The sequence below is a fragment of the Phragmites australis genome, chromosome 16 (assembly GCF_958298935.1).
Source record: "Phragmites australis chromosome 16, lpPhrAust1.1, whole genome shotgun sequence".
Taxonomy (NCBI): Eukaryota; Viridiplantae; Streptophyta; class Magnoliopsida; order Poales; family Poaceae; genus Phragmites; species Phragmites australis.
In genome coordinates, this window is record NC_084936.1 from 14713041 (window position 1) to 14738758 (window position 25718).

The 25718-nt window shown below is 42.7% G+C and overlaps 2 protein-coding genes across 2 annotated transcripts; one reads left to right on the forward strand and one right to left on the reverse strand.

Moving 5' to 3' along the window:
- Positions 1 to 6829: 6829 nt before the first annotated feature.
- On the reverse strand, positions 6830 to 9691 carry LOC133896008 (UDP-glucose 6-dehydrogenase 4-like). Its single transcript, XM_062336525.1, has 2 exons — positions 9184 to 9691; positions 6830 to 8531 (listed from the first exon to the last, which is right to left on the reverse strand). The coding sequence occupies exon 2, from the start codon at positions 8508 to 8510 to the stop codon at positions 7068 to 7070; it is 1443 nt and encodes a 480-aa protein (XP_062192509.1). The 5' UTR covers positions 8511 to 8531; positions 9184 to 9691; the 3' UTR covers positions 6830 to 7067.
- Positions 9692 to 12247: 2556 nt separating this feature from the next.
- Positions 12248 to 13475, forward strand: LOC133895079 (uncharacterized). The gene is made up of 2 exons (XM_062335278.1): positions 12248 to 12493; positions 13263 to 13475. The coding sequence occupies exons 1-2, from the start codon at positions 12248 to 12250 to the stop codon at positions 13473 to 13475; spliced, it is 459 nt and encodes a 152-aa protein (XP_062191262.1).
- The last annotated feature ends 12243 nt before the right edge of the window (positions 13476 to 25718 follow it).

Sequence of the window (25718 nt, forward strand, 5' to 3'; positions counted from 1 at the left end):
GTCCATCGTGATCGGCAAAGTGGAGTGTTCTCCAGTTGGGAGGCATGCCACACATAAGCTAATGGATTCAAAGGAGCATGTTACAAAGGATACAAATTCAAATATGAAGCTGTAATACTCTGGTTTTCATAATTCTCTAACATTTTTTAGAATTTAATTGAGGTTTAACTAAGAAAGGTAAAAACCTATTTTTTAAAATAAATTTAATTTTGTCGTAGGTTATACCTTGGTGGTACGAATTCATGCTGGAATAGATGTATTAGCATTTTATTGTGTGAAAAAGAATATTTGAAAACCTTAAGGCGTGCCGTTTGAATTTGAATAGTTTTCAAAATGTCTCATAAAAAGAAAATCTCTTTTATGTCCTGGGCCGAATTTCCTTTTCTTTTCTCTTCTTTTCTTCCTTTTCCCGCCAGCCCACTGTTCTTTCTTCTCCCAAGCCGAGCCCACTCTAATCTCTCCATCTCACAGCCTCCCCTCTCGCGTGGACCACGCGCTGGCCCATCTCGCCTGGACCGCGCGCTGGCCCAGCTGCTCCTCCCTGCCTCCCTCTGTTGGCGCCCAGCCGAACCCCGCCTCCCTTCTCCCTCTGATGTGCAGGTCCCGCACCATCTTACTCCTTTATAAGCTGCCGCTCTTCCGAGCCCGTATCCCAACAACCCCCGAGCCTATCCGATTCCCTCATGTTTTCCCCGCCTTTATAAGCCCGCGGCCCCCTCCTTTTGATCTATTTTGTCAAACCCTAGCCCGCCATCACAAGCTTGGAAGAAAGTTCGCCGACTCCTCCTTGTCGACCATTGGCCGTCGAAAGAGCTTCTTCGCCTCTCGTCGAGTTGCATCGTCGCCGAGTCCCATGGACGCGCTCGTGTGAGCCTTGGTAAGGACCCCTTCCCCCTCAAACAGGATTGCCTTAGCCTCCGTGCCGTTTTCCACCGCTCGCTGTCAACCATAGCCCACCTTAGCGCCGCTGTGGTGAAAATTCGATGAAGTGCCGCCGTGCCAAGATGTTCGCCGCCGTTGTTCCCCTTCCGTTGCCGTCTTATCTCTATCACTGGCACCGATTGCCTCTCCTCTCTCATCCACCGTCTAATCTAAAAGCCACGGTCTAGATTAGATCTAGAATACCCCCTTCGTCAACCCAATCACGCGATGACACGTGGCTGCATAAGTCTAGTCAGCACTTATGCCACCTTAGTCTGCCACGTCAATAGCCACCTCAGCCTTAGAGCCGACATGTCAAGCCACATCAGCAGAGCCTTTATCAAGTCAATTCTAATTGTTTTTAATTCAGCAAAATTGGCAAATTTTCACTTTAGCCCATTAACTTCTTTGTATTTACCAAAAAACCACTATCTTTTTATAGTTTGGTCACTAAACTTTTCTTTATGTACAAATAGGTTCCTCTATTTTTACAAAAGGCCCATGTCCTCTCTGTTTTATTCAAAACAAGTCCTTTTCCTTTACAGATTTAACCCTAAACTTGTTTTTAGCGTAACTTTTTCGTTTTAGCTCCGATTTAGACAATTTTTGCGCTCTCGTGTTCGTAGCAGCGTGTACTATCTTTTACTACTTTTTTCAATGGATGATAGCTATTGTTTCATGCACTATTCTTAGTTAGTTCTGTTGTGTGCTTTTTTGCTGTGTTTCGAGAGTAGGCGAGTAGTTAGAGAATCTCTGGGACTAAGTCTTTGAATAGTTTGAGCAGTAAGTTGGAAGAGCCAAGTGTCCTTGAACATTCTGATCCTAATTTTTTAAACACGTTCTTTATTCCAAACATGAATGCTATTAATTTTGAATCCTATTTACTTATAGTACCCTGTTTCTTATATTCCTTGTCGCCTAGTTGTTTGTAGTGGTTATGTTAGGTAGCTTTTGCCTAGCATTGCACAAGGGTATGGATGGGTAGTCAGTTAAACATGACTAATGAACTATGCAACTATGAGTTGAGAATTTTGGTAATGGTATAGCAACATAGAACCTTAGGTCTTGAGTAAAGAGGTGTTAGTGATGGTGGTTACAGTTATGTTGTTGGTTTGGCAATTGCTCAAGTGGCCTAAGTAAGGATCGGTTAATAGAGCGACAACCAAAGAAATATCGTACCAATCACAAGATCTGGTATGGGACATTATTGGCCTATTAATTAGTGGATTCCAGTGTTGTGTATGCAAAATTGTAAGAGTGGATGTGTGGGGACGGCTAAGGCCAGAACCTTTTGGTTAGTGGTATGGGATGTGTAGTTATAACACCCTAAATTTTCAATTTTTGTACTAGTTTAAAATTTGCTAGAATTTAAATAGGAGTTATAGGTTTGTTCATTTTAGAAGGAAATTAATTTTTATATGTAAATTTGCCATAGGTTATATTTAAGTTTGTTGCATTCATGCTGCAGTAGTTGCAATAGGGTTTTATGCATGAAAATTATTTGCAAAAGTTCGCTAGAAGGCGCTCGTTTAAACCTCTTTTGAATTTGGTTCAAAATATAAAAACAAAAGCAATTTCTATTTATTAAACCCTTCTCGGGCTAAATCCCTCCCCGGCCCATTTCCTCCTCCCTCCCCCTCTCCCTTCCTTTCCCCGCGTTGGCCACCCACTCACTCTCTCGCGCTGGGCCGCGCCTGAGCTGGCCTACTGGCACGCCTAAGGCACCCCCTCCCTTCTCTATTCCACTACCGTGTGGGCCTCGACTCGAGCTGAGCCATGCGCCCTAGTTGCTAAGCTGCTCGAGCCGGCTCCGCTTCTCCTTCTTCACATCGGGGGTTTCGCCCCCAATTTTCCCCACCACCCTTTCAAATCCGAGCTGCCCCGGTCTGTTTGTCGCCAATTAAGCACCTCTATCGTGATCCCCGCCCTGCAATCGCTCAACCTCGACCGTTTCTCCCTCGTTTAACCCTCTCAAATGCGAAAACTAATCGATCAAAGCGTGTATTGAGCATTGCAATGCTTTCATTGAGTTGTTGCAATGCGGTATTGGTTCCCACAAGCTTCTTGTCAATGTTGTCATTAATAGTTTGTCGATGATCATCCAACAACATTGTGAGTTCTTCCCTCAAAACACCTTCTTTCGCATCCGATACTTATCCTGCCATGGTTACTTGAAGATAGAAAATAACGAAAGATAAATTATCCCTATCGACTACTAGGTGGTGAAGGTGGAGTCACACACTCTCAAGTGTCTTACCACGCTCTTGCAAGTGTTTTTTCCTATCACCGCAGTTGGCACAACTAGTGGCTGGTTCATGATACCTCATCGGGTGCGAGTGAGGTAGTTGCAAGGGGAGAAACCATTCTGATCGAGAGAAGGTGTAGCTTGGACAGGCAATATTTAGTAGTAAGGAATGGCAATAATTGAAATCAGATTAGCAAAACTGATAAAAGTCCACAGTACTCGTCACAGTGGCTGGTCCGAACGTGTTTCTAGAACTAGCTCAAGCAAGCCGAAAAAATAGGATAGACACAAGCAGAATGGAACAAAATTCGCAATGCAATATGAATTTCTCTCTCTCTTTGAATTATTGTTTTTTGTACTCTCTTTTTTTGCACCTTTTTTTTTTGCAAATGTGACACAAAACTCAAAACTCTTCTTGGTATGTGGGTCACAAACTTTTTCCGGAGAGTAGAGGTATAAAGGTAATAAAATGATACTATCTCTCTCCCTCTCTCTGAACTTTGGCTTCCTCTATTTCGGCTCTCGAGTTGCTACTCGATCTTTGTCGGACAATACTCGATATGATGAGCTCGTGGGGATGTTCGAGAGTGGCCAGAAACAAGTAAACTCTGACTAGATTGTGGAGGCGAATCCGAGTGGGAGGTCGAATCTGAGTAAATGTTCTAATCCTACTAGAGGTCGAAGCAAGAGATGCTCAAACCTGGCTAGTAGTCGAACCCGAGTAGATGGTCGACTCAACTAGTGGTTGAACCCGAGTAGATGGTCAAAGCGACTAGTGGTCGAACACAAGTTGATGGTCGACTTGACCAGTGGTCAAACTCGAGTAGATGGTTAAAGCAATAAGTGGTCGAACACAACTTGATGGTCGACTCGACTAGTGGTTGAACTCGAATAGATACACAATCTCGGCTATAGCAAATAAGGCAAGACTGAGATACACGACGACTAAACAACAAGACTCAACACTAGAAACAAGATCACGATGATTCGACCAGCAACAAGGACACCGACGATGGACTCAAACTCAACAACGTGAATAGTAAAAACAAAATTGCGAAGGCTCAAAGTGGTTTGGACAGCGGAAAAACTAAGAACTAAATATTTTGTGGGGCAATTTTCTAGACTTTAGATAATAGAAAACAACGAAACAAAGGGAATAACTGAGATTACCAACGGGCAAATGAGTCTCTAATACCACTTGATGCGCGTTTACCCGATCTTCCGAAAGGTAATATGATAAGTTGATTGGTGGAGCTTGGACGTTGATGATCCAAAGGCTCCGAACAGAATAGATCAAGAACCCTCGCAACCACTACACCACTACTCTGTGGTTATCAACCGTGCCAAGACGTGATTGACCTTCGCCAAGAAGGCTTTTCCTACAAACGAATCGAGAACACAAGCAAGAACAGATAGATGCAATCTGAATATTGCTAATTGCTAATGAATTACTCGAGTTGGGGTTCAACAAACCGATAAACGGTGAAACTGTCTAAAACAAAATAATCTAAGCTAAACCTGAGCCTAAACTACGTCAGCTATTGTGTATATATAGGGGGGACGTGAGGAGATCGACCAAGGGTTGTGCAGCCGTGGAAAGAGGCGTACACAACTTGGATTCCGACTACGACACGATTACAAGACCCAACTAGGTCTAAAATAGTGGTGCAACATCTTATTTCTTTGATTCTGACTAAACTATAAGGAATATTGGGTCGAGCTCATATCCATTGGAAAAGGCTCGTCGTAAACTTTCCAGAATGTCAAAGATTGTCTAAAACGGACTTCGTATGAGAGAGTTATACCCGTTTTACTGATGTGTTGTTCTGCGACTCGACCACAACCACGACTAGTACTCAGCCTCGAGTCTGAGTAGACTTGGCCTTTAAAAGGTTGTATCCGGGTAAGGTGGTGGTGCTTCTCCTATGTTCCTAAGCAAAAAAACAACACAAAACTTAGCAATATTTTATTCTTTACAAAGAAAATATGAACAATACGGAGCGAATTAACCATGTGTGTATCCAAGGGAGCTACGGGCGCATCACGTACTCAAAAGACTAGATTACTACTGAAATGAAGTGTCTTGTATCAACCTAAAGATCAGGGTGGTTTAGAGAAATGGAGTGTCATGTGTCAACCTAAAGATCAGGGAGGTTTAGGTACAAGACCTTGATGTCCAATATAATTCTCTACATTTCAAAGGTTATGTAAATTGGTGACCGAAGAGGGTCTTTGGAAAAACTTTATTACCACTTTAGAAAGCTAAGTAAAGTATTTCAAGTATGCATGTGTGATAAGTCAAGCAAAACTCAGACAGAGTGGGAGAACATATGGATATTTAGCATTCGCCTATGCCTGTGAAAGGATTGACATATATATTGATATCTAGCTGAGCGAAAGATCACAAAAGGGGAATGGTTTCTATATAAGTTGGAGCTCCTACAATTCATGTTCAAAAGGCCAACCGCAAGAACAAGACCAGCTAAATGCTGAGTTCAATTACGAGGAGATGGGCATGCCAAGCCTGCTAGTACTAGTTGTAATTGTTGGCGTGTGTGGAAAGAGCAAAGATAGTTAGCCTAATAATTTGAACGGATCAAAACCCATATTGCAAGTCAGCTGGAAGGCTAAGGATTTTCATATTTGGGTATGATTGATGAAGGTGAAGAGACATTTTCTTCGCTTTTGTTCCTTCAATGTTAAAGATAGTTCATAAATCAGATTTTAGATTATATATAGCTAGAAAATTCTCTTTAAGCAACCAATATTCTAGCTTATATAACATAGTTCGAAACTAACAAGAAATGTTTTACAATCCTACCTATAAAATATAACTTTTCATCAGGATCTAAACGGACCAAAATTGATAGCTTGGAACGATTTGCTTCCTCGTCTTATCAACATTAATCTTATTCAAGAGCCAGACGGATTTCGATGGAATTTGAATAAATCCAAAAAATTCACAGTTAATTTGCTTTACGAGACTCTTATGAATCATGATAAACCAAGAATAAACAAGAAACTATGGAAACTAAGGATACCGTTAAAAATAAAAATAAATTCTTTGGTACCTCCGTAAATGAGTTCTCTAACAAAAGATAATCTAATCAAAAGCTAATGGCAAGGTTGGCAAAAGTGTCGCTTTTGTTACAAGAATGAGACAATTAATCACCTCTTTTTTGACCGCCGATTTGCATGGTTTATTATCCAAGAGACTCTAATCTTTACCCTCCAAGAAACGTACAAAATATGTTTAGCAACTGGGTGGATAGGATTAATAAGCAACGGAAATCCAAAATAATGGTAGCGGCTCTTCTGCTGATCATTATGGTTTTGTAGAAATGACGTAGCTTTTAACTAGAGGAAGATTAACTCTATTTTATAGGTTATTTATATATGTACACGGCTGTTCCTTATATAGACTATGTTACAGTGGCTAGAGCACCAAAATAGGGTAGCGTTAACATATAATCTTATAGAGCCGATGGTCAAAAAGATTTTTACCTAATGTTGGTTGGCTCTCTAGACTCCAAATTGAGGCCACGACATAGACCAGAAGTAAACTCTTATATATTTGTATCACCTTAATATAACGATAAAAACTAATAAAAATTCCTTTATCGAAAAATTTGAAGGCAAACTTCTCAGCATAAGCCAAAAAAGTAAATGGGAAAAACAAGGATGGATGAAGATAAATACATCAAGCCACTGGGCTACAGATATTGTGAACATGAAAACAGATACTGCGAAACAGAGATACTAACATCGTACATTTCTTATGCCTAAGAGAAAATCATAGTGCCTGGAGCTAAAACAGACTATAAAGAATGGTCAACCAATTCCTCTTCCTGATAGAATTCCTGCGGCTCCAGTGGCATTAGTCTGATGAGAATATGGAGGATTAAGCAACCGCGGGCATGTCCTTGAGCCATGCATCAAGCGGCTTGCCAATGGAGTAGACGATGAAGCCAATCTCCCTGAGCTTCTCGGCGTCAATGATGTTGCGCCCGTCGAAGACAAAGGCTGGCTTCTGCATTTGGTCGAAGATCTTATGGTAGTCCAAGGTCTTGAACTCGTCCCACTCGGTGAGGATGCAGAGGCCATGGGCACCCTTGGTGGCCTCGTATGCATCCCAGACCACTCTCACCTGCTTCACAGCAGTGGGGCTTGTCGGCTGCAGGTGCATCGGGTGGTCCCAGTCGAACTTGTTCATGGCGAGGTCCCGCTGGATTTGATCCTCAGTGACCTGGGGATCATAGATGCTGATCTGAGCCTTGTCACCCAGCAGGCCCTTGCATACATCAATCGCCGGGGTCTCCCTGGTGTCACCGGTGTCTTTCTTGAAGGCAAAACCAAGAACGGCGATCTTCTTGCCAGCAACAGTGTTGAACATGGAGGACACAACACGGTTGACAAACCGGCTCTTCTGGTAGTCGTTGATCTTGATGACCTGCTTCCAGTAGTTGGCCACCTCGGGGAGGCCATTGCACTCACAGATGTACACCAGGTTCAAGATGTCCTTCTGGAAGCAGGACCCACCAAAGCCAACACTGGCGTTCAAGAACTTGGGGCCAATCCTTGAGTCCTTCCCAACGGCATAGGCAACCTCAGATACATTGGCACCAGTGGCCTCGCAGAGTGCAGAGATGGCATTCACAGAGGAGATCCTCTGCGCCAAGAATGCATTCGCGGCGAGCTTGGAGAGCTCAGCAGACCACAGGTTGGTGGTGAGGATCCTGTCCTCAGGAACCCAGTGAGCATACACATCCTTGAGAGCCTGAACAGCCTTCCTGCCCTCAGGGTTCTCCCGGCCACCGATGAGCACTCTGTCAGGCTTGAACAGGTCCTCAATCGCAGTGCCCTCTGCAAGGAACTCTGGGTTTGAGAGAATCTGGTAGTTGATGCCCTTGCTGTTGTGAGTCAAAATCTTTTCAATAGCCTCTGCTGTCTTGACAGGGACCGTAGACTTCTCAACGACAATCTTGTCGGACTTGGAGACATCAGCAATCATACGAGCAGCACTCTCCCAGTACGTGAGGTCGGCAGCCTTGCCTGCTCCAAGCCCACGGGTCTTGGTGGGAGTGTTCACCGAGACGAAGATAATGTCTGCCTCAGCAACATGTTTCTCAACATCAGTGCTGAAGAAGAGGTTCCTTCCCCTGCACTGTTTCACGACGTCATCGAGGCCAGGCTCGTAGATCGGGAGTTGGTCACTGTTCCATGCTTCAATGCGAGGCTTGGATATGTCAACAACAACAACCTCAATATCCGGGCACTTGAGGGCAATGACGGCCATTGTTGGGCCACCAACATAGCCAGCTCCAATGCAACAGATCTTCACCATCTCGTCAGCTTACTGTCTAATCTGTGATTGAAAAATGTGATCTTTAGTTAATTGCAAAACAGGACACTTAAATCTACAACATAGATCAGACATAACAACCAAATTTTAAGCATAAGCAACAAGGTTTTGGAAGAAACATGTGAACGGAGGCATACGGAACCAGGTACGAAGAAGGCTGCTCAATTGAACTGAGAAACGAACAGGAGTTACAGAATAATCAGATATTATCAATTTGGAAAGATCTGCAAGTCTGGGGGTAAAAAGGTACGCTAGCAGTTTAGACTGCATCTAAATAGAAAGACAGAAATATAGTCCATGACTACAGCAACATCAACATGATATTACTTAACGAAAACAACATAAACAGCAATACTATGCATCTAATTTACCCATGTTAGCATCAAGCAGTTAAAAAAATAGAAAATCTAACCCACAAGAGGGGTAAATGAAAAAGATCATGAAGCAAATCTTATTCAAGTCACTATGACTGCGAATCATATTTGATCCAAACCATGAATGTCAAGTGAACTCTCAGATCTGAAAGCAGTATGGGCAGAGAACTTCAAGAACAACAACCACAAGTACAAAATAGATTTCCATGTCATGCATGAACAGGTGTAAAACTAAAATGAATCAAGAAGTACTACTACATGGGATCAGCAAGAACCCTCACCAGATCTCAAGAATTTCAGGAAGATCTTGAGGGGAGTACTACTAGAGAAGAGATGGAGGCAACCTCTTGTATGCAAAGAGAAGCTGCTTAAGCAGAGGGAGGCACAACTCCTTATAAACCCCTTTCCACAAGCCACCAAATTAGATCTACCCACCCCTCTCTCTCGCATTCAAAAATAATCGTGCCAAGGCTGATTAGTAATCAGAATAATTGTGGAAGTGTGAGTTGGTCTAACAACACAATGTGATCATGTTACACATGAGCCCACCAAACATCCATTAATCATAAAGGCTCACATGAGTCCATGACACCACCAAACCTCTTTAACACCCAAAGGAAAAATAATGCCAGATGCATGAACGAAAGCTGCTAAGCGGTTGTGGTGTAACTGAGTAGTTTGATACTCTGATCGGATGTACATATTCCTTCTCCCTTTCTCTCTGCCTCTATGTTTCGTTCAATGTACACAACATGGGAGCCGAGATGGCGGAGTACATGTAGCCCATGAACAGGAAAACGATCTATACAATAACTGGGGATAATCAAATGCAGTATTTTAATCCATAGTCAACTAAGAGCAGCCAAATAATTGAGGTTTGAACCATATAATATAACCCAGAATGCAAAAGTTACAGCGCTAGAATGAGATGTGAGAAATGAGCTGTATCAACCGAGTGGAGCAGATAGGCAGTAGAAACCTCCAAAGCCTAGGCAGGGACAAAGGTAGGACGATGATGCTGATGCATGTCCCGATGATACACTCACCAACCATAACACGTGAACCATTTACTGATTAAGATACAAAAGATGAATCTTCTATAGGGAATATAAGATATGAACTGTAAAAAGAAAAAAAAGGAATACTGGCGAGACCTTCTTTAAACACAAAAGGAGCGTAAGTAGGAAAAGAAAGAATTGTCAGTCCTTAGTCACTGTCATTTGATTAAGGAAACTAAAAAATAAGAATGACACCATCTTTCTTTCTTCCTTCCACAAGTCATCATTTGAGAAAAGCTACCACTAAGAGACTTCTTTAGACGGTCCTAAGCCATGGATTGTCACGTGTTCCATACTTCCATTTGACAAGTCAACAAAACCCTAGGGTTTTTTCTTAAATGAATTATATGTAGTACAAGTTCGATACACACATCATACAAAATAAACACACATTCAGCAGCCTACATAAAAAAAATCTAGAGACCGGTTACTCTTTAGCAAAAAGATACATAACACACATCACTTTCTCGGAGACCTAAGACGCCATTTAAAAAAGCATAAAACAACAAATCAAACAGATCACTATTTAAAAACCACCGCCGCCGCCGCTACCACCACCACCAGCAGCAACAATCACAACTGAACAAAACACCAGATCTGCGTCTCAAAGTCATCACTCCCCCAGCTCCCCCTCCTCGTCGCTAACAATAATTTCGCCAGAAATCCACCGACATTGGAGGGAAGAGAAGCAAAGGAACGGAACGTGCCCTAGTACCATCTCCCGTCCCTACCCGATTCGGTTACAACTAACCGAAGGCAAGTTGTTGATTCGCCTTTGAGTGCCTCCGAAGCGACCAAGAAACGCATCAACCCACCTAGACGCACGCAGGGGCGGACCTAACGTGGCTCACCAAATTCTTCCAGGATGAACCATTGTTAGTACGTGCTCCACCACGCGGCCAACAGGTCCGATCCATGGCAGAACGAACTGGATGGATTGGAGTCCCAGATTGGGTCAGATCGCCCAGAGGAGAAACGAGACCAGAACAAGAACTCTCACAACAATCGAATAAATTGATGATTTGCCACGGGAAAGATTGACCTTTTAATGCTACTTAGGTTAATGAAACGTGAAATCGTTTATGTCAATAAATATGGACTAGAGTGGCAAATACCCGAAGCCACTTGTTGACGATGGAAAAGAAATCAATTGGCTCCACAACAATGCAAGAAATGTTGGGCGCAACACGAAGAAAGAAAGGAATCAAAATCAATCCAGGCACAGAAAGAAATCCGCAGATCAGTAGAGCGGGAGCGGAAGAGGATTAGGAGAGGATAGTGGGTACACTTAAGGTGGAAGGAGGCCCGGAGGCGACAGGCGGGGAAACCGATCGCCGCGGCTGTCGCGATTCCGAGACGGGGGAATGAAGATGGTAATGGCTGGAGGAACGCTGGAACGGAGGCGTAACTTCGGTACCGTCTCGATTGTTTTCAGTTTTCACTATTCACACACATGACACGTGAACCATCCGCTGATGCGGTTTTTTTTCACAGTTTTTGCTGGGATTTATCAGATTTTTCTAGTTAAAAATTAAATGGCAGTTGCTTGGTGTGTGCCCCTGAATGCCATTCAAGAATTTTACGGAACGGTTAGCCCCAAATCAGCAAAAATTCTAGCCACGAGATCCAAAAAAGATTTGTGCTTACCGGCGGGCACTTCATCTTCTCTAACGAGGTCATCTTGTCCCGTGAAGTAAGAATTAAAGATTAGAGTTAGGGTTCAGGATTTGGCGTCTCTCTAGCTTTAGAGGGATAACTGAGGTGGTCATACGGCCCAGCAGCAATGGCAGGCAGGCCGATGGCAGAGGACCAACAATGGGTTGTGATTGTTACTAGAGAAGGCCACATATTTAACAAGGTATTCAAGTTGGTTTGAAAAAACCGTTAGCTACAGAGTTAGGTAGACGGTTCTTAAAGTGAACCGTCTGCTGTTAGCTTAGGGAAGCCGGGGGAAAAACCGGCTCGGATAACCGCACATCCCATTCGGCTCCTTACGACAATCGTTTGCTTATCATATCTCAGATGGCTACATTTACAAACCGTCTATGATAAGTGATCACATCGTAGTCAACTCTATAAATGAACAATTTGTGATATAATTACAAATGGGCTTTCAGTTTTAACCATCTGTGATATTGTTGTGACCACTGTCGGTAACCCTATGGAACCATCTGGAATATCACAAATTAGGAAGCCAAGTAGGCTGACGCTTCATGCTTTATATTCGTGAAGGAGTCAATTAGGGTTTTCTCACTCTCAAACTCTATCTCTCTCACTTTGCTCTCCAATGATTCGTTCAATTCATGCCATAGCCGCCTCCTTGTCCTTGTTGTTGCCCTTCCCATTCTCCTCATTGCCACTGTCGTCGCCTCATAGTGTGTCATCAACTGCCTTGTTATCCAATCGTGATGAAAAGGCCAATGCCAATTGGGTGCCGACTCTTTTCACCAAGGTTGGCTACGGCGGCAAGAACATGGTTGACAATGAGGAGGACGATGTCAAGGAGGACTCGTATTCCAAGGAGGAGCCTGAGGTGCCGGTTCCTAGGGGTGACAATGGGCTTGATTTTCCTGCCTGCTTGATCGCCCGAACCATTTTAGATGCTAATCGGATCTCAGATATCGAATATCCAAAAAAATCTGGAATATCATATCAGATCTCAGATAGTTGTATCGGATATTTTATTCATACGTATAGAGTCAAGTATTTGTCAGACATCGGATATCCAAGAATAAATTAGATATATCCAAAGACTATCCGACAACTATACGAGTCTATCTTCCGGAACTTGTAACTTTTTCATACGGAGTCGGATGTAGACGATCTTTATATAAAAATCGTAGCACTCGATGGGATCTACAAGTTTGTAGTTGATAATTTTTATTTGAAGTAATTAATATGTTCAAATAATTAATAGAACATTTAGCCAACATATTGGGCACTCGTAACTTCTCTGATTTCGCTCTAACATAACTCCTTCCATGGGAGTATATTGCTGATTTTCTTGTTGGATCTCTAGTGTAGTTGAGTTTTGGATACATGGAATGGTTGAACAGTTATAACATATGCGATATATATGGTCATTGCTTTTACTTAATATCTGAATAAATATTCATAATCGACATTGTCTGCATCTGACTTATCACATATTCGATCTATATCGATCCGCATTTGTGACCGAGACTATCCGCATCTGACACCATCCATGTCTAGCTCTAATTCCAACTAATTTTTTTGAGATAGATATAGGATCAGAGATATCCATCTGTATCTAGTCCGATTATGCCCTACCCATTCCTAAGGAGTGGTGGTCGGACTCTAAGCCCAAGGAGGATTCTGAGACTCAGGAGGAGGACTTGGGTGACAGTAAGATCATCGAAGAGGAGGGCTCCAACAATGAAGAGCCCAAAGAGGAGGGCTCTGACAACGAGGAGGATGAGGAGCCCGAGGAGGATGGCGAGGATGAGGACAACGACAACGAGGGCAATGAGGAGCTCGAGGAGAAAGGAGCCTAAGGGTGATGGTGATGATAACGATGAGGATGAGGATGTCCACGACTACAACGGTGACAATGCTGATGAGGAGGAGGAGACCGACTGCCAACATTGGTCCCAGCTACTGTAGACTGACAACGATAATGATACCCTGGCCTCAAAGAGGAGGAAGCTACAGTAAATAGTATTGTAGCTAGTAGCAGGGTTTGCATCTAGTGTAGTACATAGATATTATTGGGGGAATGGTACCATGTTAGCCCCCCATTCGACTTCAACCAATCTTAGATAAGAACTGGTAGTGATAACATAATAGTAGAAGTTTCTCTGAAGTTGTCTTGCAGAGGTGGAGCTGAAGGGATAGCCAACGGCAAGTAAGAGGACCAAAGATCTTGAAGGGTGAGAGTCGTCGGAGGCATTGATGAGGCCCGAAGAGCTACTTGGCGAGGAGTGAAGGTCCTGAGGGACCCCGTGTCTTAGGCATAAGGACGAGGGTCATTGAAGATGTAAACAAGGAGTGAATGACCACTTGATGTGGGATGAAGGGCCTGAAGGGAACAAGGCTGAAAGGAAGCCTGAGGGTGGCCAACCAGGCTGCCGAAGGGCTGGGTGACATGTGTACCAGTAGACACATGTCACATCCTAAAATGACATATCTGTTTCCCTATCCTATAATACCCCTAGAATATCATGAGAACATTCTAGAGAGCAGGAGCACTAATGTAATGTGAATCGAGGTGATTGCGGGTATGGCTATAAATACCCCCACCATATTGATGTGATGGTATGAATAGTTAATATGAAACAAAATACTAGTTCATTATTTTGTGATTGAGGTCCCAACATTTGGCGCTGATCATGGGATCGAACCCACAACCACGTGGTGATCAAGCATGCCTTCAAAGACTAGGAAAGGAAAGTTGAAGGAAGCTAAGTCAAAGGTTGTCCAGCCAGCCCTGAGCAGTAAGTACGGTCTGAGGAGGCTGAAGGGACGGATGCTTCGGCAAGGTTCACAAAGCCAAAGTACATGGAGCTCATGAAAGCTGGAACTGGTGAAGCGCTCCAAGCTGAAGTCTGAGAAGCTCATGGGGTTGAGACATCTGATGGCAGCAAAGTCCCATACAAGTGGTAGGCCGAAGAGGTACAGGAAGTACTCAAAGAACTCAAATTCCCTTCGCCGATCTGTGACTTCTTAATAAGGGCGTTCGGGGGAGGGGGAGGGGCTCAATGGAAGTAGGGACCTAGTAGAGGTTCGGCAGGCATCGGAGGAGCCTAGCCAACCACGAGCAGTTGACCAAAATTCCCTGATGTCTTCAGGCCTTCAGGCACAACCATGGCCTCTGGGGTTCAAGATACCATGACGCCATTTATACAAAGGTGAAACAGATCAAAGGGAGTTTGTGATGAGTTTCGAAGTAGGAGTTGAATCCGTGGGAGGAGACAACACAACCATGGTTAAAGCCTTCGTCCTCGCCATCAAGAGGATAGCTCTCTCTTGGTATACTTCGCTCCCTCCGAGGAAGTTATATTCCTGGGAGCAGCTTTTGGAAGCACTGTTCTCATACATCCAAGGCAACTATGTGGCTCCTGTCACCATAGGGGATTTATTCGCAACGAAGCAAAAGGAGGGAAAAATCTAGAAAGAATATATCCATCGTTTCGTGTGAGTGAATTGTCAAGCTAATGGTCTAAGCGATGACATGATGATCGATACGGCCTAACAGGGGCTTCGGGCTAGAGCACTGGCATCACGACTGGCACGAAAACAGGTCAAAATGTCGATGAGCTCTTCACAAAGATGGAGGAGTATTCGAGGGCAGCAGAGGATGACTAGCAGAAGCACACATATCATTCATCTTTGAAGCCCCAAAGCCATAAGGTGAATGACGAGAGCAAGCCTCGATGGAAGGAAAGAGAAGAGCGATTGAGGTGGCCTCATTAGTCCCCTGGGAAGCATTAGTCATATCAGCAATTCCATCATCCAAGGGGCTAGAAGCAAAGTGTGTTTGACATTGACAAAGGCCAAGATAGGAACAGACAAAAGGACAGGGGTTCAACGAGTGGTCGCGGGCATAGAGCCAGACTCCATAGGCCGCTCGATTGCACAATGAACAACAAATATGCTGGTCACACTACCAAGATGAGCCCACATGTTGTGGCTTTAAAGGAAGGAGTGCACAAGTAGACTTTGGGATCGTCAATGTTTGGCCCATCGCACGACCCTCGAGCAGTGTATCACATGGAGCTGTGAAACTGGCAGGCCTTCAGATCATCGCCGATGACCCCGCAACAGGTATACCCCCCACTCTCTTCAGCATGGGTTGGAGCCTATTAGCCAAAATACCCTTCGTCAGTGGAGTTGTCACCCCCACCACCTCGAATGGCTATCAAGCTCCTTCGGAGGGAACCAAGTTGGTGCAAAGCATCAAGGGAGCACGAAATGTGGTGTTGGCCATCTCAGGTGGATTGAACCACAATTTTGAATCCAAGAGACAATGAAGAGAATATGTGTGAAGGGTCAATCATGTGGGCACCAGACTCCCATTTGTTAGGTTTTGATGGTTTCATATCCCAAGCACCTTCTCCTAGGAAGACATGCGAGCCAGGGACTACCCACATACTGAAGCCTTCTTCATCACATCAAACGTGTCGGGATCCGAAGTGCACCTAGTGCTGATAGATGGAGGCAGCTCCGCAGATTAGCTATTCACTGAAGAATTTTGTAGGACCAAGAAAGGCTACTAGAGGGGGTGAAAGGGGCCTCACCAAATTCTTAGATGGTTTATCATAATCTTTCACCCAATGCACCTCAAATAAAAATGGAAGCAAGAAATTGAGAGAAACAAGAATAAATCACACCAGGCATCTTCGAAAAGATTATTTTGATCATAGCTCCAATGAATGGATTTAAACCCTAGGTTCTGTAGAAAACCATTCCAAGTGTCATAGCTCACAAAAACTTGCGACTCGATGAGGAAACACTCAAATCCAAAGAACTAGGCACTGGGTGAAGAAACTCTCCAAGTTGATGAATCAGATGTAAGGGATGGTTCACGAACAACTTATAGATAATTCTTATCCCTCTAACAACAAGAAAAATAACTTCAACACAATGCAAAAATTCAGCTCTCCAACAAAAACGAAAAACACAACAAAACCGAAAAACTTGCAATTATGCAAGGGAGCCAAGAGAGGGAAACTAGAACGAGATGAACACATGGGTAAAAGGAAGCACAATATTCATTACTTGCAAATGAACACCATATTTTTTATTGATTAAAAAGTGATTTTGGATACACAACTCTCATCTAAATCATAGGCTAAGCATTCATCTCTTTCTCTTTTAAAACCGTAGAACGCAACCCTCAAATGGATGGCTCAAAGAGGCTCTCACATCCCTTCACTCATATTTATAGGCCTTGAGTGATTTCTTGCATCCCAAGTAACCCAGATTTCTTGCATCCTAAGTAACCAACATTTCTTGCATTTCTTGCATCACAAGTTTCCTACATTGCTTGCATCACAAATAACCTTCATGATGATGATGTGCGTACTATGTCTTGTGATCTCGACCGCCAGCAAGTGTCTACCACTCCCGATCCTTCAGGCCACCTTGTCACTTGACTTTGTCAACATACCATCTTCATCCACCTTCTCAAGCTTTGCTTGCTCTCTACGTGTACAACTAGGATCACTTTTCACTCTATCCGGTCTCCTTGATCGTTCAACACTAAGCACCCTGCTTATACATCATCATCCCGCCATCAAACACCAAGTTATATCTATCACCTACACATCATAATACAAGCACATAAATTTCTCCAACTCCATTTCTCTCCATCTCCAATTAGTCATAATCATAATCCTGTATTGTAATATATAGACATGCTCATGCAAACAAAATTCAACTCAACTTAAACTATGTCAATAACTCATCATATATAAACCAAGATACATATCCACTTGGTTTCTCAATCTCCCCCTTGATCAGTCCATTGACAACATACATGACGAACAAAGAATGAGTTGAAATAAAAAAAACAATTGTCGTATCTAAGTGATCAAAAGCCATAGAAAAGCAAGAACAAGATCACTTAGCATAAGATGGATTTGCCAAAGCCCGAAACAAAAGCTCAACAATTCACCCCCCTGTTGACAATGGATTCATCAAGAATTCAAAACACACTTTTTTTTATCTCACTTTTGTTATTGTCATTTTCATTTTTTTATGACGAGCATCATAAATCATCCACAAATGAAGCAAAAACTCGACCAAGCCATGCTATCAAAAATAATTGCACCAACCCATCCACAATGTAAAAATATGGTGTAAGCACAACTCATCAAGTATACTTAATAATTTATTTGCAAGACATGGTCTCCTAAACTCAACTACTTTAATCTTAGTAAACATTGAAACTTTATAACTTCATTGTGGTTGAAAAAACTGATTCATTGCTTGAAAGCATATAAGATATAATTCATTTGCAAGAAATTATATGCACCATGAGCCTTACTTTTCAACCATGCCAAGTCTATGTCAAAAAGACAATTAGAAGCTTAAGATCAATGGTTTTGGTCATACATAACTTCTTCCGATTTCATATTAAAGTGTAATAATAAGCAGTCTTGTAAAGAAGAAGTGCAACAATGCATATTTCCTTGATCTTTTGCCTATCAACTATTTTTCAGCATTTAGCACATAACTTTGATAATTCACATTTAGCACTTTTAGAAAAGATCAAAGTAGTCAAGAAAGTTTGACCATGACAAGATTTAATTCAAGTTTCAATTTGATTAAATAGTTATGACTAAAACTACACAATTACATGTATAGATATAAACATGCAACAACCTTGTAGCATAAACATGGCTTCAAATGTCGTACATGTATAAAGTACAATGGTCATTACATTTTCATTGTTTGTTTGTTTTTTTAATGTTAAAGAACTCCCCCTCAAACCAATCATTAAAAAAATCATTTTTCAGAAAGATGATTGAAAGGGAATTCTTCCCTCTAAGCAAAAGAAAAGAATTTTCAAAAAATGCTACTCCTCACACAATGCCATAGGGATGACACACTTCAAGCTCTCCCCTCTGAAAAACAAATATGGTTGCATCTAGAGGTTTGATAAAGATATCTGTAAGCTAGTGATGAACATCTATGTTGCGTAGGTCAATGTCTCCCTTCTCATTGTGCTCTCGCAAAAAATAGAATCTCACATTTATGTGTTTGGCTCTAAAATGCTGGACTGGGTCATTGGCTAAGCTTATGACACTGGTGTTATCACACAAAAGTAGCACACTCTTAAAATCTAAACCAAAATCTCTCAAAATAGCAACCATCCATAAGATCTGAGAACAATAGCTAGCGGTAGCAACATATTTAGCTTCAGTTGTGGACTGGACAACACTAGACTTCTTGCGAGAAGATCAACAAACAAGAGAGGCACCTAAGAAATGACAGGTACCTGAGGTGCTGTTTCTATCAATCCTACATCTAGCAAAGTCTACATCCAAAAAAGCCTCGAAGAGAAAGAAAAGAAGATACAGAAAACCAAAGACCATATTCAAGGGTGTACTTGAGCTACCTTAAGATGCGCTTCACTGCTTGGCGATGAGATGTCCTTGGTGATGCTTGGAAGCGAGCACATAGGCAGACAATAAAGTGAATGTCAGGTCTTGTTACCGTTAGGTATAGGAGAGAGAAAATCATGCCCCTGTACTCTCGCTGGTCTACTGCCTCACGATCTTCATGTGGAACAAGTGCAGTCAAGGTGACAATTGGTGTTGCTAAAGGCTTCACATTGCTTATGTCAAACTTCTTCAGTAGATCCTTTGTGTAATTTGTCTAGTGGATGAATGTACATTGCTTGCATTGATTGATTTGAAGCCCAAGGAAGAAGTTTAGCTCACCCATCCTCGAGATCTCAAATTCCCTGCTCATAGTTTCTGCAAACTTGACCATTAGTGCATGAGAAGAGACACCAAAAATGATATCATCTACGTATATCTGAAAAAGTAGGAAGTCATTGTTATGCTTGATGGTAAACAAGGTTTTATCCACCAACCCCATCGCATACCCATGATGCTTTAACAAAAAGGTCTTAAGTCTATCATACCAAGTCCTAGGCATCTGCTTAAGCCCATACAAAGCCTTCTGAAGCTTGTATATTCTATATAGGTATTTGGGGTGCTCAAAACTAGGGGGTTGCTTGACATAGATCTCTTCTTCTATAAATCTATTTAGGAAGGAACTCTTGATATCCATTTGATACAACTTGAAATCCTTAGATGTCGAAAATGTAAGGAGGATCCTAATAGTTTCTAATCTAGCTATAAGTGCAAAGATCTCTCCAAGTCTATCCCCTCTATCTGGCTAAAACCTGGGCCACAAGTCAAGCTTTATTTCATACCATCCTCTCCCTGCTTGTTCTTGAAAACCCATTGGTGCCTATGGTATGGTATTTGGGGTGGCACTACAAGGATCCAAACTTTGTTTCTCTCAAAATTCTCAAGCTCTTCATGCATGACATTGACCTAATTTGAATCAGAAAGCGCGTGCCCAACATCATGGGGCTCAAACGAAGTAACAAATGCAGAATCTGTGAAATGAACATGTTGAGCGGATTTATACCTTGTTACCCTTTCATTGAGATCACTGATCATCATTTGTGGGGGATGTTTCTGTTGAATGTGTTTAGGGTCCTCGCGTTGTGAGAAGGTCTTCCCTCAAACATTGCTGGTGCATACTCGAAAGCAGCTGAATCAGAAGTAGAGACTGCAGGACCCTTTGCTAGTGTTGAAGAGGTAGGAGCCAGCTTAGGAGCAGGTGTGATAGCAGGAAGTAGTGAATCATCCTCATCATCATCGAGAGCTGGAAGGTTGCCATCTACAAAGATACTTTCGCTCATCTCTTCATCACCTACGCACTCAATAAAATAGCTAGCACAAGGGGTTGATTCATAAAAAGTCACATCACATGACTCCATGACAATGTTAGTGTCAAGATTATAAACCCTGTAAGCATGACCATGAACCGAATAATCTAAGAAAATTCCATTGGAAGAACATGACTCGACCTTATCAAGATTGCCATGCTTTAGGATGAAGCAATGATAGCCAAATACCCTCAAGTGTGAAACCTTCAACTTCCTCCAAAAGCTCAACTCATAAGAAGTCACATTCAAAATCGAGCGCAAGAAAATCCGATTTTAGATATAACAAGTTGTGTTAATTGTTTCTGCCCAGAAGCTCCTAGGAGTCCCATGCTCATCAAGCATCATCCTATCCTTCTCAACTAAGGTTCTATTTTTCCTTTCAGCCACGCCATTCTATTGAGGAACACGTGGAGCAGAAAATTGATGCTCAATGCCATGTTCAAGATATAAAGAATCAAAAAGAGAGTTCTTAAACTCGATGCCATTATTACTGCTAATTGCTATTAGTGCACTAGGGAGTTCCTTGAATAATCTCAAGCTATGCTCTAAAAGTGCGAATACACCTCATTGTTGCTTGCAAGAAAGAACACCCAAGAATAGCGATAGTAGTCATCAATAATGACAAGTACATACCACTTCTCACCCGCCGAACAAACTTAGGATGGACCAACAATGTCCATATGAAGGAGTTCTCCTGGTTGTTCAGTCATCACCAGATTAACTAGGGTGAGAGGCAGCAACCATCTTGCCATATCGACAAGGAGCGCAAACAAGGTTCTTCTCAAACTTAACCTTGGGAAATCCTCAGATCAAGCCAAGGCCACTCAACTATGTAAGCAAATTGAAATTCAACACGCCATCTTCATCCACCTTCTCAAGCTTTACTTGCTCTCCATGTGTACAGCTAGGATCACGTTTGACTCTGTCCGGCCTCCTTGATCGTCCAGTACCAAGAACTCTACTTAGCCTTGATCATCTCACCATTGACAGCCAAGTTGCATATATCACCTACACATCATAAGACAAGCACATAAGTTTCTCCAACTCCATTTCTCTCCATCTCTAGTTAGTCATAATGATAATCATGCATTGTAATACATAGACATGCTCATGCAAACCAAATTCAACTCAACTTAAACTATATCAATAACTCATCACATATAAACCAAGGTACATCTCCACTTGGTTTGTCACATTTGACATGATAGCTAGGTGCCACCTTCGACCCACGGGGACACCACTTCTGGGCTTTGATGGACAGCCAGTCGAGGCGCTCAAGCAAATTTCACTCCTAGTTAACTTCGAAGGCGGGAAAAGGTACAAACGGAGGACATAATGTTTGACTTAGTGGATGACCCATATCATTACAATGCAATCTTCGGACGGGGAACCTTTGCCGGCTTCGGTCTAGTCATCCACCATGGTTACTTATGCATGAAGTTGCCGAGCCCAGAATAAATTATCACTATTTGGGGGACCAAGTTGTGGCTCAAAGGATCAAACATGGCCAAATTCCAGGGTAGCGAAAGGTGCACATATTGTCCAAAGCTGAGAAGAAGGAACAAGGGCTCCAGGCCTTGAAGGCCAAGTCGGAGGGTAAGATCAAGAAAGTCCCACTGTGTCTAGAAAACCAAGGCCAATGTGTACACAATAGTGTGGAGAGCTGGCGCCAGAACAAGAAGCTAACCTGCTGGCCACCCTTCATGCCAACGAAGACATCTTTGCTTGGTCACCTCAATATTTACTAGGAGTTAGCTAGGGATTGATCAAGCATCACCTCAACATGGCACTGTGAGTGAATCCTAGGAAGCAGAAGCATAAGCTCCACAAAATGTCCCTTGAATGTCATCAAGCCACTAAGATCGAAGTGAAGAACATCCTCGAAGCCAGAGTAATATGCAAATTCATACATCCAGAATGATTGGTGAACCCTGTGCTGGTGAAGAAGAGCAATGGAAAATAGCTCATGTGTGTGGATTTCATCGATCTCAACAAGGCATGTCTAAAGGATGACTTCTCTCTAGACAAAATAGATCAGTTAGTCAACGCAACTATAGGATCTGGGATGATGAGCTTCCTTGATGCATACTCTGGGTACCATCAAGTTTGGATGGCTGAAGAAGACAAAGCAAAATCGAGCTTTATCCCACCCTCCGGAACATATTGTTATGTCTGAATGCCGTTCAACCTTCGCAATGCCAGAGCGATCATCACACTATTGGTCAGCAAAGTTCTCAAGCTGCAGTCGGATTGCTATGTCATAGCTTACGTCAATGATATCGTTGTTCATAGCTGGTGCAAAGGAGACCATCTTATGCCCCTAGAGGAGATCTTCGAAAAACTTTGGGCAGTAGGGCTATGATTGAGCTTAGAGAAATGTGTCTTCAACGTCTATTCGAGTTGGTTATTGGGATTTTTGGTATCCTGAAGGGGAATCAAAGCTAACTCAGAATAAATATGAGTTATTGGGGACACATCACCCCCTAGGTCAATCAGGGACATGCAATGTCTCATTGAAAAAAATGACCTTCTTGAATCATTTGATTGTTTGATCAGCGGAGAAGAGATTACCTTTCCTCCGAGTCCTTCAAGGCTTAGACCCATTCAGATGGACAAATAAGTAGCAAGTAGCTTTTTATGCTGTAAAAGAACTCACCACCCCTAGCTAGTCCAGAACCTGGCGCTAGATTATTGTTGTATGTTGCGGCATCACCTTCGGCAGTCAGCACAGTCTTGCTGCAAGAAAAGAAAATAGAGGGTCTTCAACAACTTCCGGTCTACTATGTTTTAGAGGCCTTGAGTAGTGCAAAGGAATGATATTCTGAACTTGAAAAGATCACATATGTCGTATTCATGGCATCATAAAAGTTGAAACACTACTTCACTACTCATCAAGTCATGATCCCGACCTTGTACCCTTTGAAGGATATCTTCACAAATTGTGAAGCCCTCGGGTGCATAGGGAAGTCAACTACCAAAATCTTCCCATTGTGCATTACCTTCATCACACGCATAGCCATCAAGTCCCAAGTCCTGGTAGACTTTGTTTATGATTGGACACTGGGCGTTGGAGCACTACATGAGTTGGAGCTAGATCCGACATGGACCATAAACACTGAAGGAGCTTTGGGGCTTTCAGGCGTAGGTGCGGTGGCCATCGTAATATTGCTCGAAGGGTCAAAGCTATATTATGCAGCCATATTGTGCTTTCACATGAAAAACAAAATAGCAGAGTACAGAGCAGTGTTGTTGCATCTTTGGAAGGTGAAGGCCTTAGGGGCCGAACGTGCTTTGGTGAAAACAGAGTCATAGCTTGTTGCGGGTCAAGTTGACAAGTCCTTACAGACCAAAGATCTGGAGCTCACCAAATATTTTTAGACGGTGGTGCAGATGCAAAAACACTTTGATGAGGACATTGCTCCTTCAGATACACAAAAGGTGAACTTGTTCCTCACTATTCATACTTTCTTGGTAAAGAATAAGATACTACTAAGTTTTTGTGTTGTTTTGTTGCTTAGGAACATGGGAGAAGCACCACAACCTTATCTAGATGTCGTCCCTTGAAGTCAAAGTCTACCCGAGTTAAGCTCTAGTTGGATTCCAAAATCTACTCAAGTCGAGGTCTAGTCAGACTCTATAATCTTCTCGAGTTGAGCTTTAGTAGGACTCCAAAGTCTACTCGAGTTTCAAGACAGCACGTCAATAAAACGGCCATAACTCTCTCATACGGAGTCCAATTGAGGTGTTCTTGAACTTTCTAGAAACCTTATGACATGACCTTTCCAATGGATCTAGTCACGCACTTAGATTTGTTAGGAATTAATTAGAGTCACTAAAATAAGGTGATGTATCACTGTTGTGGGCCTTATCGGGTCTTGTAAGTGTGTCAGGGTTGGAGTCCAGGTTGTGTACAACTCTTTCCACTGCTACATAACCCTAAGTCGACCTTCTCATGTTCCCCCTATTAATATACAATAGCCATTATAGTTTAGTCTTGGGTTTTGCTTAGATTATTCTGTTTTAGATAGTTTCATCGTATATCGGTTTGTGAAACCCCAACTTCAGTACTTCATTGGTACTTCGCAATATTCAGATTGCATCTACCTATTGTCGCTTGCAAGAAAAGCCTTCTTGGCGAGGTAAACTGCATCTTGGCACAATTGATAACCATGAAGTAGTGGTGTAGTACTTGCGAGGGTTCTCGATTTATTCTTGTCAGAGCCTTTGGATTATCAATGATGAAGCTCCACAAAATTGACTTGTCACATTACCTTTCGGAAGATCGGGCATACTCCCATCACACTTCTTAGGCTTCACACTGAGAGCCATTCCAAGGGGAGAAAATAAAGAATATGATGCCCTATCAAAGGCTGTGACCCAAGGAACCCCTCTACCCGAGGTCATTATTCGAGGTCCTCGAGGCTACAGTGGTAGGGTAAGTTGAACCGTTGGCATATGTCGCAGTGGTAATAGAGGCAGGTTAGTGTACCATGTTGTAAGCTTATCTACAAGATCAAACATTCCCCGAAGCTGAGGCTGAAGCAAGGAGAATATCATGCAGAGCAAGGAACTACTAGATCTTCATGGTGAATTGTATATGGGGGAGTATACACACCGATGCTATGAATGTCAAAGATTGAAGGCCAGAAGCTGATTTGGAATATACATCAAGGACTTTGTGGATCTCACACAGGCCCTAGGTTCCTCATGTTGAAGGCATTTTGGTAGGGCTTCTATTGGCCCACTGCAGCTTCAGACGTGGAGACCATGGTTCGAACATGCTTGGGGTGCCAGGGGATGTGGAGACAGTTGCACATTCGCCAACATCTTCTATAACCAATCTCTCTAGTGTGGCCCTTAGCATGATGGGGAATTGATATTGTCGGTCCATTCTTTCATGCACTCATGGATATCTCTGATATGCAGTGGTAGCAATGGACTATTTCTCCAAGTGAATCAAAGCCGCACCCCATGCTTGTATCATAGCAAAGAATATCCTACATTTCTTTTGGCAGCCAATAGTGTGCCAGTTCAAAGTGCCATGAGAACTAACCTTGGACAATGGAATACAATTTGACTCCTCATTACTTAGAAAATTCTATGAAGATATGGGGATAACGGAGTAGTCGAGATGACCAAAGAATCATTTGCACTACTTTGGCCAAACGGTTGGTTGGGCTGTTGAAGGGAAAATGGTGGAGGAGTTGCTGAAAGTCATGTGGTCTCTCTGCACAATAGCCACCCACCCAACGAGATTCACTCATTTTTGCTAGTTGTTCATGGACGAAGCCATAACTCCAATAGAAGTAAAGTCTCAATCTCTACG